Here is a 14,312-nt window from a genome sequence, read left to right on the forward strand (position 1 = left end):
GAAAGAGTTAGAGGCCATGAGTTGAGAAGCAGCAGCCAATCTTTGTTGTTTAGATCTAAAGAGTTGGTCATGACAGCTGTCCATAATCTCAATCTTGTTAGGAGACCCAACAATTGAACCTGCATCAGCTTCTCCTCCATGAAGGAACCTACAACTAGTACCATTTTTACAGTACCCTCTAGCAAAATAAAGACAAGGTTTCCAACCCAACCCAGAATTAGGGTCCTCAGAAGCTAAACAAGCATCATTAACAGAACAACTCCTTCTATGAAGAGACCCTCCATAGCCATAAGAAGGAGAAAAGAGAGTAGAGTCACCACAAGGTGTTGGACTTGAAGACATATCTGAATGAGTGTAAAAAAGTTCAGAACTATCATTCAAGAAAGAAAGCTGGTCTTGTAGTTGAAAATCATCAATTGGATCTGAGACTCCATTTGAGTAAAAAGGGTCATCATGGTTTTGAAACTCAGACATAGTAGCCCAAGAAGATGAAGGGTTAGGAATGGTTAAAGAAGGAGGAAGGTTGAAACCATTACTAAGCCTTGAAGAAGTTGTTGTTGTTGTTGAGTTTTGTCTTGAAAGGAAAGGTGATGGAGATGGAGGAGTTGAAGAAGGTGTTGTTGGAGAGTTATTATTAGAAGGTTGTGGTAATATTAATCCTAACTCTTTTCTAGCTTTGAAAATCACTGAATGAACAAGTGATTCAGGACCAAATGCTAATCTAATCATTTCTTTTTCACCATGGTCTTGAATCAAAAGTACACCCATGATTTTTGAAGCATTTTCAGGGTCCATGTTTTGGATCCTTGAAAATACAATCCTAGTAGCTTCATAACCATCCATGACTTCAAAACAAAAAAAATCCAATTTTTGTTGTGAGATGAGTGTGTAATTTTATGTTTTTTTGGCAAAGTTTCACACTACTATTACAAGTAAAGTTTCTTTCTCAACCACATATAAGTTCTCTCTCTCTCTACCTACCAAGTTGAGATGAATATGTTTCTTTCATTCACTCACATATTCCTGCAAAAGCATAACAAGAAAAAAGCAAGTTAAAGAAGAAAAAGGAGAAGAGAAGTAAGAAAAGTGAAGTGTTAAAAGTAGTATTCTCGTGTGGTTGATTAATAGGAGACTAATGAGAAAGGAAGATGCATAGAATTAGTTACCTTTGATAAAAGGAAAGAGAGAGAGAGAAAAAAAAAGAGAGAGACATAATAATAAGATGGTGGTTGAATATCTCTATAAAAGAAGCAATGAGTGCAAAAGTTTGCACAAACAACAAAAAAAGAAAGAAAATAAAAAAGAAAAGAAAAAAACAAGAATTATTTTCTACATATTTCTAAATCTCGTTTGTTTTTTCTAAATAAAATTTGAAATATAGTAATAAGTGTGAGAAGAAGGGTGCAGGCTTACACATGAAAGGATAAACTCTCTTTCTATGTTGCTATGTTTGAAGACAGTTTGTTTCCCCTCCTCACACAAGTAGTTTGCAGATGGAAGAAGCAGCAGGCAGAGGAGCAGAAGAACCATGAATTGCCCTCTCAATCACTGCCCTTCCATGCTGTGTGCGTTTTTATGGGAAGTGAAGTTGAGAGCTTAGCCGTTTCTATTTATCTCTCTTGGACCAATCCAATTTCTTCTTCTCTCTCCCACTCACTCAAATAATTATCAATTATTAATAATAGTAGTAGTTGATTACTCCTTCCATTTTATTATTTATATATACTCAATTCATTTCTTATTAACAGTGGTTGACACTCAGAAAAAAATTATTATTTAATATTTCTCTCTGTTTTAAAATAACTGACTTATGTGTAAAAAAAAAATTTTAATTTTCAATGCATTTTTTTTCAAGTGTATCATTTAATTAATTTTATTTGCATCATTTTCAATATAATATCTTCCATTAGACATTTATGACATTAATAGTGTATTACTATCCAAAAAGGATAATTTAGTAAAATTATTATTTTATCTATTTTTTTTATATATTTTTTTTAATATAAGTGAAATATTCAAATAAATTAATGGTTTGTTTGACTATTTCGTACACATTGAGAAAAATGTATAAATAAAATAGAAAAGCATAAAGGGCTATTTGGTTCAAGAGATACAATGGAATGAAATATATTTTAATGGGGTATAGTGGGAGATAAGGGACAATTTTTTAATGATTTTGTGTTTGATTTGAGAGGACGCCAGAGATCATTATCTTATATAATTCTATAACTCCAACAAATAAATTTTTCCCACCAAAAAGCCACAGTGACAATCAAATATTTTTTGTTTAGTATCTATAACAATTAACCAACCACATCATATCATGACATGTCATGTCATTGTTTTACTACACAACTTTTTAACATTAATTTTTAGAGGTTTCTCCAATGTAAAGCGGACATGTGTTCCGTTATAATAACTTTGCATATATTTTTGTAAATTAACAAAAATATTTACACAAATAATTAAACTAAAAATGAAAGAAGTGTGTAAAAATTCAAATTCAAGTTTTGCATAATAAAAACGGCATAACCCGATCATTAAGTGCATGCTACCATTGGGAAAGTGTAAAAAAATTCTTGACCAATAAAAAAGATAATATGTGCAATCATAATCATTATTCATGTATTGAGACCACAAATTTGAAATAAATTTTCTTTCTCAAGGCAGCACAAGGCTCAAGGCATAAAGATGAAACCATTGGAAAAATGTTACAAAAATCTCAGCCAATAAGAAAGATGCGTGAAGCCATAATCAATATTCTTGCATTGAGACCACAAATTTGAAATAATTCTTCTTTTCCAAAGCAGTGCAAGGCTTAAGGTATATCGATGCAATCATTGGTAAAGTGTGAAAAAAGTTCTAGCCAATAAAAAAGATAGCATATGCAATCATACTTATCATTCTTGCATTGAGATCACAAATTTAAAATAACTCTTCTTTTTCGAGGAAACACAAGACTTAAGGTATGCAAAGTTGTGATCATAAGATTTTTCTCTAGATTGGGTATAACCACTATTAAAGCATTGATTAATACAAAAAATGACATTTAATATATGATTTGCATATATTTCCTCAAATGTGAAATTATTGCAAAATACGCTTGCCATTGTTGAGGAAAACTACACTATTATATTGTATCATAATATATTTGTGTTTTATTAATTGATGTTGGTTTGAATGAAATACATCTAGATATATGGTAGTTATGTTCATCTAACAATACTTATGTTAATCACTTATTATGAACTCTACGTTTGTGCATTTATATTTGTTTATCAAAATGCTAATAGTTTAATACCAATTTTATAATGGATAGCTCTAGAGATATGAAATTTATTAAAATTGAACTCTATAGCTATAGACTTTCCATACGTTGAATTATTGTTAGAAAGTGTTCATGTATGTAAACAACAAATATAGTTGTACAAAACCCTAGAAGCCCTCGAGAGTATATTCATGGTGCTTTCTAGGAGAGTAATATATTATTCCCGAATATGCTCAAGATCCCTAACCTTTGTCATCATTTCCCCTTTTATAGGTAGATCCTCCTTTGAAAATGGACATTCCTGGTCTAGGTCCATTTAGTTCAGCCTCTTGTCCTAGTGATGCGCCACTTACTTTTGGCATGGTTGGGTGCACAAACACGTCACCCTGTCTTAGGGCTGACTGGATGCACAAACATTCCACCAGGTCACCTATAAAGGTGCACAATCACACTACCTTGTCATTCATATAGAGCTGAGTTGTCTAAGTTGAGTGTCACATTATTCTATGTGTTGAGCTACATCCTTCAATTTAGGGAATTTTCTTTGAACTTCCACTTCTAGAATTGTTGATAGTACTCTTTAAATGTTCTAGAATAAGAAAGGAAAAGTTAACAAACATGTTTTTTATGTTGTTACACAAAATGTTCTTGTATTCCTAACTAACATAATCTACATAACCTCATTTGAGAACAACACAACCAATAATGATTTTGAAAAGAACATGCTACCTATCCTATAGTTATGCAACAATAATGGTGGTTTTGGGGTCTTCGAACAACTTAATATTAATTTTTGTAGGAAAAAAATGGGTTAACAACCATGTTCTAAAATCATTCAAGAATTGAGGCAATTGGTAATTTCAGCAATAGTGGAAGTGGTGATGGGAGTCATTCTTCCTATCACTGTTTTTGTTACCTTGTCTTTGTGAATTGTTGCATAATGCTTAATTTCTTAACTGATTTATCATAAATTGGGCTTTCTTCCAAATAAAAGAATAATACCAATTTATTTTGTTGAACTCATTTATGAAGTTGAAACCATGTTATGCCATCTCGATGAAATCCACGCCAAGTTCACCATTTATAATCAATTTAGAAGCAGGAACAGCCGTAGTTGGAGTAGCGTGAACAAGTTCATCAGTCGTTGTTCTAGTTCAAAATTTCCCGAGAACGAGGTTTATAATTTAGAATTCAAAATTGTGTAGTCAGGGAAAATGAAAGTTGTGGGTGACAAGTGAGCCCGTGGGAAGTTTTTCAAAAGACTTAGTTACTAAAAAAAATTGTATGTAATGAAAAATTAATAAAGAGCCTAACCTCAAAAATATTTTTCATTATTTCAAAAGATGACGACTCAACATGTGATAAGGTGAGTCATTTCTAAATGTCGGTCACATATTACGTCATCAAATGATGCCAATGAATTAGTTGTATTTATCATAGGCAAGAAAACATGAGATGCATGATTCTCTTAACTAGAGGAAAACAATATAATGTTCTACGTTAGGCAAAATAAGGTGCAATATCATCTTATCCATCAGAAGCAAAATTATTAAACGAAAGAATTTTAAAGAACACATTGCTTGCTTTGGCCTCTAATAAAATTATTAAAATTTTACTGCTATTTTAGTTTGGAACTAGATGAAATTATTATGCAAACATTTTGACGATTTATTTAGAGTTTTTCATTAGTGGAGAAATTTTTATAAAATATTTGATAACTCTTCATCATATGCATATTTTTCATTGTTTTTAGTCATATTTATCTTTAATCATTATTTAATTTTAAAAAGTTATTTGATATAGTTTACATTGTTTTGTTGTTTTAGTGCAATGAAGGATTTTTTATGAGAAATCAACATGATCTATGTGGAGCATTTCAGCTATATCTTGAGTTGTAGATTTCTAATTTGAGTCAAACCAAGTGAAAATGAAGACACCAAAACCAAATTCGAACTCAAAAAAGGAGAAAATAAAAAACAGAAATATCAAACAACAAATGTTGTGAGTTGGAGCGCAAATGCTTGTATATGGGGCACATTTCTATGTATTTTGACATTATGTTGTTGAGACATAATCTTTCTCAAATGGTTTTAATGATAACAAAATTATTTAAAAGATTATGATTTTGGTTAATGACTAATATGTGCTTTTGAGTGAATCCATATAAGAAAACAAGTTATTAATCATCAATAAGATCAAAAGGAGAAAAATCTGACTCAATCCATCAAGTTGTCAAATCTGGAAGACATGATGAACCCTTGAGAGGATGACCTTCAAAGATGCATAGTATTTATCATCATTATAACCATGACTTTTAGTCATGATGAGAAGTTAAAACAGTATCCAAGAATGAACAAATAAAGCATTTTAATCAAAGAGGTCAGAGGTCAGATTTAACTGATACGAGGATGAGCTGTACAAGGTACGAGGATGGCCAGTACGATGTAAGAGGATGGATCTATAGTCAACATCATTCTCAAAAGTTGAAAACGACCTAGAAATTCAACTTACAGAAATGTTGTAGCCCACAAAGTCAAAAATATAGCCTTACATGTCTTGAAGAATGAAAAGAGAAAAGGACAACTCATGACCAAGTACATAGGAGGTTTGAACCTTCTGCACGAGGATGGACTGCATCTATCCAAGGACAGCTGGATGGCAGTTCTGTAACTAGGATCAAAGACCTTGGATTTTTTTATCAAGTCCCCAACGGTCGTAAGATGTTTGTCACATAGAAATAGCACCACAAGATCTCTATAAAAGGCAGAGATCTCTCCATTATCAAATTCACAACAACATTGCATAAAAAGATCAAGAATCTTAAAGTTATCAAGAGCAATTTTCATCCTCTCTTTATACTTTCTATAATCCTTCACTAGATCTTCGAAATATATTTTTTAGAAAGTGTTTAAGAAAAGAGAAACAATTATACTCATATCACTTTGTAATTTCCATGTGAGTTACACTTGGAAATAGTTTTAACTTGTTAGAAACAAGATTATAAGCTTGGCGAGGCTAAAGAATACAAAAGTGTAATCAACCTCTGTGAGAGGTTAATCAGTTTGATCATTAGTAAAATCTCACAAGCGTGTGAGGACTGGACGTAGCCTTCATTGGGTGAACCAGTTTAAAAGTTGTGTGTGTCATTCTCTACATTTTCTCTTTCTTTTACTCATCACAAATTTAAAGGTTTGAATAACCTTCCTCAGGTTCGCATCCTTTCAGAGAGGATAGCATTTCAAAATACGTGGGAAACTTTTTAAAACAACAAAATCTTTATTCAACCTCCCTTCTAGTGATATTTTAGCTACAACATATGCCTCTGCCCAAGAGCGCTAGAGCACCCCTGGCACGCATTGGGCCGCATGATGCGGTGCAGAATGCATAAAAGAGAAACCCTAAACCATATCTTTTGATGTTTAGAGACTAGGGTTCTAGCAGAGAAACTCATAGGAGGTTGGTTCCAATACCGTTGAATTAGTTTTATCAAGATTCATTAATGAATCTTTCTTGTAATTTTTTTTTAATATGTATTTGCTGTATCTCTATCATGACTAATTAAACCCTATTTGTTAGGGATGAGTGAAACAAGATGAAATTCTTATTTGTCTTATTTAATTTCTAGTTATATGAATGAGTTTATTGAATTATTTTTCTCATCTTTATGCTTAATACTTTTTATTGTTTGATCAACTTTAAACTGTTTTTCGATTCATACTTTGAAATAGAAGTGGGCTTTACGAATGTTTGAGATGAGAAGTTCATGATATTATAGTATAGGGATATATGTAGGTCATGAAACCAATTGAATTATTTGCAGAGGCAAAAGTTTAATAAGATAATTTTTGTACTGTAAAGCTTAATTCTAATCTTCAATCCACTAAGAAATTAAGGATTATACTTTGAAATTAAAGGTTATGTCGCTAAGGAATTAGGGAAAAAATAATAAAGTGAATTTGATAATAGTTCAATAAAGTAATCTAGTAACTAGAGTAACTAGTACCAAATTAGAAACTAATTTTGGATTCAAAGTGAAACTCATCCTTGATATTTTTGTTATTATAAAAGTTAAATAATATTACTCTTGTTAGTTTCAAAAAATTATTTCAATCATTCAAATTTTTTTATTAAATTTTAGTAATTAAACGTAATTCGATAGTATAACGCAATCCTTGATTTTGCTAAAACACTGTCAATATTTTGGTGTCGTTGACGGGAATTGTCATATCACTATTGAGTTATAATTTATTTACTTAACTGGAATTGTTTGCTCTACAATAATAATTTTGTTTCCTTTATTTTTAACTTAGAAAAAAAAACTCCTATTTTTTTTTTTAATTTTCTATGTTTGTTTGTTGAGCTTGCGAATATCGTGTGCTAGTAGTTTGTTTCTTCTTTGTTTGAGATAACTATTCACTTTAGAGCATAAAAGATTGTAATAATTATATTATACTGTAATTATTGGAAGAGTATGATATTTGTCTTATATCGATCGAATTACACATAATTAAGGGGCAAATCTTGATAGACACATTTGAAAAAAATCTCTTTTAGATGTGGTCTCTTAGATGTGACTTTTGTGGAGAAAGTCATAGGAATGTAACTTGTTTTGATTACTATGCCCTACCATTAGAAGATGAAAAACTATTGGTCATAGAAGCCGAAGATCTATCTTCGATCACGTTCATTGTTCAATTTGACGAGTTTTACTTATGCGTACATTGTTGAATACTTTTTGGTTGTGGAAGTCTTAATATTTTTTAAAAAAAGTTGTAGTGACATGTTTGACATCATTTAGATAGTTCATACTCTTTCTTATTATCCTAGTTGCAAGCTTTTCAGCCTAAACTCTTTAATTATTTGTTGTGTGATTATTCAAACATCTGTTATCCCTTCAGAACTTGCACTAATTATGACTTGCATCCCTTGTGATTTATGCATACATTGTTACAATTTTATTTGGTCGTTTGAGCATTTCTAACTACTATGTGGAAATTTTATCCTTTGGTAGCCCCTTTGATATTTTCCATTCTCTTTCGGTTACTAGCCACATTACAAGCCAAAAATCGAATTTTAATTAAATCACCTTACTTGGAGTTAGGTAGAAATTTTTTGTCTCGTCTTGGTAAAATTTTATGTTTGGGTTGCTCATGGGATAACAACCTTTTAAGTGTGGGGTGGTGGTTCTAAAAAAAAATATCAAAACCAAAAAGAAAGAAAAAAAACAGTTTATGTACTTTGTGTAATAACAGCTTCTTGGTTCTTTTATCAATATTTGAGAATCTCTACAATAAAAATGTGAAAAAGAAAAAGAGGAAGAATAATTTGAAAATATGTACTTAACTCCATGTATGTGTTTGTTGCATTGTGATTACTAACTATTATTTTTCAAGCCTATGGTAGTGTAATGCATGTTCAAGAATTTGAGTGATAAATTCATAACCCTTGCTAAACAAATGAAAGAAATTTTGTTGAGATTGTGTGAAGAGATAGTTGAACTTGTTGAATGAATGCTCAATGAGTTTTTCTAAGTTTACAAATGATGTTTTTTTTTTGTGAGATGTAAACGACCTTGGACCACAATATAGTGTTAGAGAGTGAGCCACATTACTATAAATTAGGAAAGACTATAGTTTGACCACATCACCTCTTTCTTTTATGACTAAGATTTAGTTAGGCATTCTTTAAATTTTGCTAGAAGTTTCCCCTCCCTCTCATTTTTCCAAATATGTGGCATGTCCCTTGTATTCTCTTAATTTTATTTTTTCTTGAATCAAAGTTGATTGTCTTAAACTTGAGATTATTTTGGTATTAGCTTTTATGTAACAAACTTTTCTCCCTCTTTTCCTTTCCTCTTAGGTGTGGTTTGTTGGGTGGATTTTGAGTGATCATTTTCAATTTTTGATACTCATAGTCTTTAGATGTATTATGTATGAACTCCTTTTCAAATTTTTTTTCTACTCAAATCTTTGTGTTCTAATAATAGTATGATAGATCTGGAAAGATCAAATGCTTTTTTTCAAATAGTTATTTATTTGGCGAGTGTGTGTTTGCGTAGTTGAAAATATTTGTTTTATTTGTTTTCCAATAAATATTGTAGATCAATTGATTTTAAAAGGCTTGCGTGAAAAAGCTCCAATCTCCTTGAGTTTATGCTTTTGTTGAAAAAAAAATTGGTTATAAAAATTTTAAATTATACCTATTTGGTGTGTCATGAACAAAAAAGTCTTAAAGGGAATTAATGTCTTTGACAAATGAGATTGTTTGATTTTATTCTAAAGCTGTGACTTGAGAAAAAAAAAATTGATTTAAGTAGTAAGTTTCAAATTAAAGTTGAAAGATGAAACTTTTGCATTAATTGTGTAATTTTAAAGAAAAAAAATCTATAACTTCTTTTATGTTTATGTAGTTGACTATCCAAGTCTCGAAAAGGAATTGAGTTCTTAGACATTAACTCAAGGAAAAAGAAAAAGAAATAACGAGGTCATGACGATTTTTTCAAGGAAGTTTAAAAAAAAATTATTGAATTATGTTTCAAATTATTTTGATTAATTATATCCTTGAAGAAAAATAGTGATTTTATAAATTTGAGACATTTAATAATTGAGGATGTAATGAAAAGCTCTTTACAAAGATTATGCTTGTTTTCAAAGTTTACTAGCTACTAGCTTTGATATTTGAAGAATTTGAGTAAGATATAATCATAAAAATGATTGATGAGAATTATTGTAGATTTTGAATAAGGATGGTTAAAAAAAAGATGCATTTTGATGATAAAAAAAATTGAAGTTTTTGGTGAAGTAACTATTTTGTAATGAAACGGAGTTTTTAGAATGAAAAAAAAAACTTGAAAACATAAGTCGATTTTACCTTTAAAAAGTTTTAGATCATGGAAACTTTGGAACTTGTAAATTTTGGAATTATTTAAGAAACGACTGTTTGAAAAGTCGATTAAAATTGATTTTGAGAGGTTTTAGTTGTTGAGGTTCAAGTGTATTCATCAGGAAGATGAATAGAAAACTTGACTTGAATATAGACTGAAGATTGGTTTCATACGAAAATAAATAAATAAATTGGGGTAAAAGTTGGATAAAATTTGTATATGTGTTGATTCAAGTTATAAAATTATTTTTAATTTGAGGTTAATGTTGGTCTAAATTTAGCGTTGAAGTTCTTTTAAAAATAAAAGGGGTTACTAGATTTGATATTTGAAAAGTATTGATATAGTTCGAAAAGTTATTTGATAATGTGAAAGTTTTGAAAACATGGGTGGATATGGTAGTGTGGTATGCTTTGTGTGAATGTTTAGAAAATTTCTTGCTTGATGATCGATTTAGTAGTGAAATTTATTAAATGTCTTATTTCTTGAAAAGTTGAGAAAAGAAAAGTTATAAAATGTGAAATTTTTGAAAACAATGGGGGATATGGTCGTGTGGTACGCTTTATGTGAATGTTCTGAAAATATCTTGCTTGATGATCGATTTAGTAGTAAAATTTATAAAATGTCTTGGTTGTTGAAAAGATGGGAAAAGGGAAAGTTTGAAAGAAAACATACTCTAGAGGTATTTTAGGTGGTGAAACCAAGGGGTATATTACGACCTTAGGGGCCTAATTTTGACTTAGTAATTTTACTTGGTCAAAGGCAAAGAGAAGTAGAAGGATCCGAGCTTTGTTGGTCAAAGATTTGATAAGTTTGTGTAGGAAAGTGCCACCAGGTAAGAGCTTGTTCCAATTTTTAGTACAACATGTGTACGTCATACTTGTTGTTGATGCTTTGCTACCTAATATTTGATTTGGTGTTTGATTTTTGGTGTTTCAGTTTTGATATTTTGATTTATGGGTGTTGTATAAATTTTGTCAAATAATATATATGAGTTATACATGAGATAATGACTTAATAAAGAAGTAAATACATACGGAGTACTCTGATATGATGTGGTGAATTAATGCAGGATATATAGTGAAGTAAATCCTTGCATGCAATGGTGATGTGAATTGTCAAGTGAACATTCCAAAATTCCTAAAAGAATAATTGGGGATGTGTTGTCAAGTGGACTTCACAATGTCTTTCGAGAAAAGTCGTTGCGAGAGAGGTGATATTTTGGAACCATGAGAAATATGCATGTTTTATTAGTTGTTGCTTATGTTTTCATAATTGCTAATTGTTATGTATTCATTTTTGTTGGTGAGCATTCACTTTAGTGGGACCGAGCTGAATACCTCACATTATTAGGAGTTATTTATGCAAGGTGTGAGATGTCAATGAAGGAGCTGCATAGTCGTGGCTTCGACCGCCAGTCGAATGTGGATGGCTAGATGTAGTTAGTAGTAGTACCCAATAACCTTAGTTTAAATGTGTTGTGATAAATATAGGTAGTCGAATTATCAGTGTCGATAACTCTTGTTGTAATGTTATTTAACTTGATGTAGTTTACCTTTGAAATAAAGAAGTTTTCACTTACTTTTTAGATATATTGTAAATGAATTTATTTTACAGGATTTTGGAGAAATATTTTAGTTAAACAATAATAATTTACTGTGAAAATCGAGTTGTTACAGTTGATGAATGTGACATCCTCTTTCATCCATTTATCAATGAATCAAACAAATAAAAACCCACCTTTAATGATCAAAGTGTTAAGGAATCGTGAAATAGACTTTTAAAACCATTTTAAAATCATTATCATCGCTAGGACCACGTAAGCACAAAAATTCACACGAGATTATATGTTTACCTCTTGAAGCGTCGAGAAGGATACAAATCACCAACATGAAGCATATCTCTTGAAGCGTACCTTAACTTTGACCACCAACATATAAATTATCAGCATCTCTACATAGTCCACACAAACACAAAATGAAACGTGGTATCAGTCATTCTACGAGGATAGTGGCAATTAGAATTACATAGAGAATGTGTTCTTCTTCTATTTATAGATAATGAGTCACTAAAACTCTAAGGCTCCTATTTTTGGCCCACGAGGCATATTAATTAAATTAAATCATATTTAATTCAATCAATTTTTAACCTTCATTTATTTAATCAAATCCAGTTTAATTAAATAAATCATAAATGTGTTAAATTAAATTATATTTAATATGATTAATATTTAATTTAATTAAATTTTATTTAATTAGTACTCTATGCATGTGACCCTTATAGGTTCTCACTGAAATTGTAATAATATTAAATATTATATATATAGTTTATATAATATAAAATATTATAGACAACGATTGACCTATATCAATGCATTATTGTTACCCAAATCATAAAAAAATCGATGATACGATTTAAACCTTACCGCGACCGCTATTTATTTTGCAACAATTGTCTTTTCATCCAAATGTCTAATTGAACGCAAGTCACAATATGTGTCATCCTTGCAATGTTCAATTCTTTATTTCTCGATCCCAGAGTGGACGCATAAAACGAATGGATCAAATACCACATATTAGTTCATTCTAGCATGACCATGCATTTTCACAGTCTCACTCTATCGATAGGCATAAGGCATAACTTCTATTATGTAGGAGAGACAAATCTTATCCACGTTACTCACTCCTCTCTATATGATTTATGGAAGACCTAATAACCACTTTTATGATTGTCTTATTACACACACTATGCATGATGGCCTTAAAGCTTATAATTCCCCATGTAGCAACCGTAGTGACTTCAAGTTGAATGACTACTCACTATGATCACATGAGAATCATTAATGACACTTACACAAAAATTATGTAGCATTATCATGTCAAGTCAATCCAATATAAATATTATCCCTAATATTTATACCAATGTGATGATTTCATATCTCATATCCGTGATCAGTGAGATGTGGTCATCCATTTATTCACATAATAGTCTCGATGTATTATTATTTTTATCCTAATTAACAATAATATTTTGATTATGGATAGTTTAAGAATAATATTCTTAATGTTCAATAAGGTTTCATGATCAAGACACATTTGATGTTCTATTGAACGAACTATCTATTCTTATAACTTTATTATATTATACGATTAATAACATAATAAATTGTATATTGTACATACATCCAAAATTATATATATGAATTTAATCCATAGTATGAATGATAATCTATATAAAATAGATTAATTCTAAGACTTACTCCAACACAAAGGGTTATGAATATGAGTGTTCTTAGTTACTGGGTTTGATGAAAAATGACTAAAAATGTGACTAAAATCCTTATATACAAGTCTGATAAAACTTGTCATCGTGTGGTGATGTCATAGCATCGGAATTTGACTCAACACTTGATATTCTCAAGCAACACACTCTTTTAACGATGAAGGTACCTATTGCACGATGAAATAAAACAGAGAATTTAAGGTGTAACTCTATTGCATTGCACAAGAAGGAGAAGGGCTTCACCATGTGGGGTTGTTAAAAGATGTTAGAGCAAGATGAGGGAACAACACCCAGAGTTATTTATCGATGCATAGTTTCGAGGACGAAACTAATTTTAGGGGGGGAGTAATGTAAGACCCATAATTTTAAAGTACCATTTATGTATTTTTGGTGTATTTTGGATTTTGGCTCGGAGGCTTTTAAGCCAAAGTTAATAATATTTTGGAGTTTTATAATCAAAAAGATATTTCGATGCCAATTAGAATTTCTCGTCGATAAATAAATTGAAATTAACTGCGGTGAATACTTTACGGTTAATTTTATGCGTTTCGGGTGAAACGGTAATTTAATAAATATCTAGATTTTGAGATATTTGTTAAGTTATATTTATTATATTTATATATGTTTGTTTGGAGGGAAAAAGAAAGGAAAACTAGAAGGAAGGAAAAGGAAAAGAAAATAGTATATAAAGGAAGGAAGGAAAAAGGAAGAAAGGAAAAACAAAGGAAAGAAAAAGAAAGGAAGGAAAATCATAAAATTTCCATCTTCTTCCTCGGACACTTCACGCCCAAGATTTCCCCCTCCTCCATTTTCGTCATTCTTTGCTTTCTTTCTTCAAGACGAGTAACCCAAGGTTGGGTGAGTGCTAGAACAAAGATTTCG

At 30.6% G+C, this 14,312-nt stretch overlaps 1 protein-coding gene across 1 annotated transcript in view; it reads right to left on the bottom strand.

Annotated features, from left to right (window-relative positions):
• The window catches only part of LOC101492402 (zinc finger CCCH domain-containing protein 53-like), a 4,566-nt gene extending 3,575 nt beyond the window's left edge, over window positions 1-991 (bottom strand). Inside the window, exon 1 of the mRNA XM_073369759.1 lies at window positions 1-991. This exon is cut by the window's left edge and continues 4 nt beyond it. Coding sequence (XP_073225860.1) covers window positions 1-843 — 843 coding nt within the window. The 5' untranslated portion in view covers window positions 844-991.
• Window positions 992-14,312: the final 13,321 nt, after the last annotated feature.

The sequence above is a fragment of the Cicer arietinum genome, chromosome 6 (genome assembly GCF_000331145.2).
Source record: "Cicer arietinum cultivar CDC Frontier isolate Library 1 chromosome 6, Cicar.CDCFrontier_v2.0, whole genome shotgun sequence".
Taxonomy (NCBI): Eukaryota; Viridiplantae; Streptophyta; class Magnoliopsida; order Fabales; family Fabaceae; genus Cicer; species Cicer arietinum.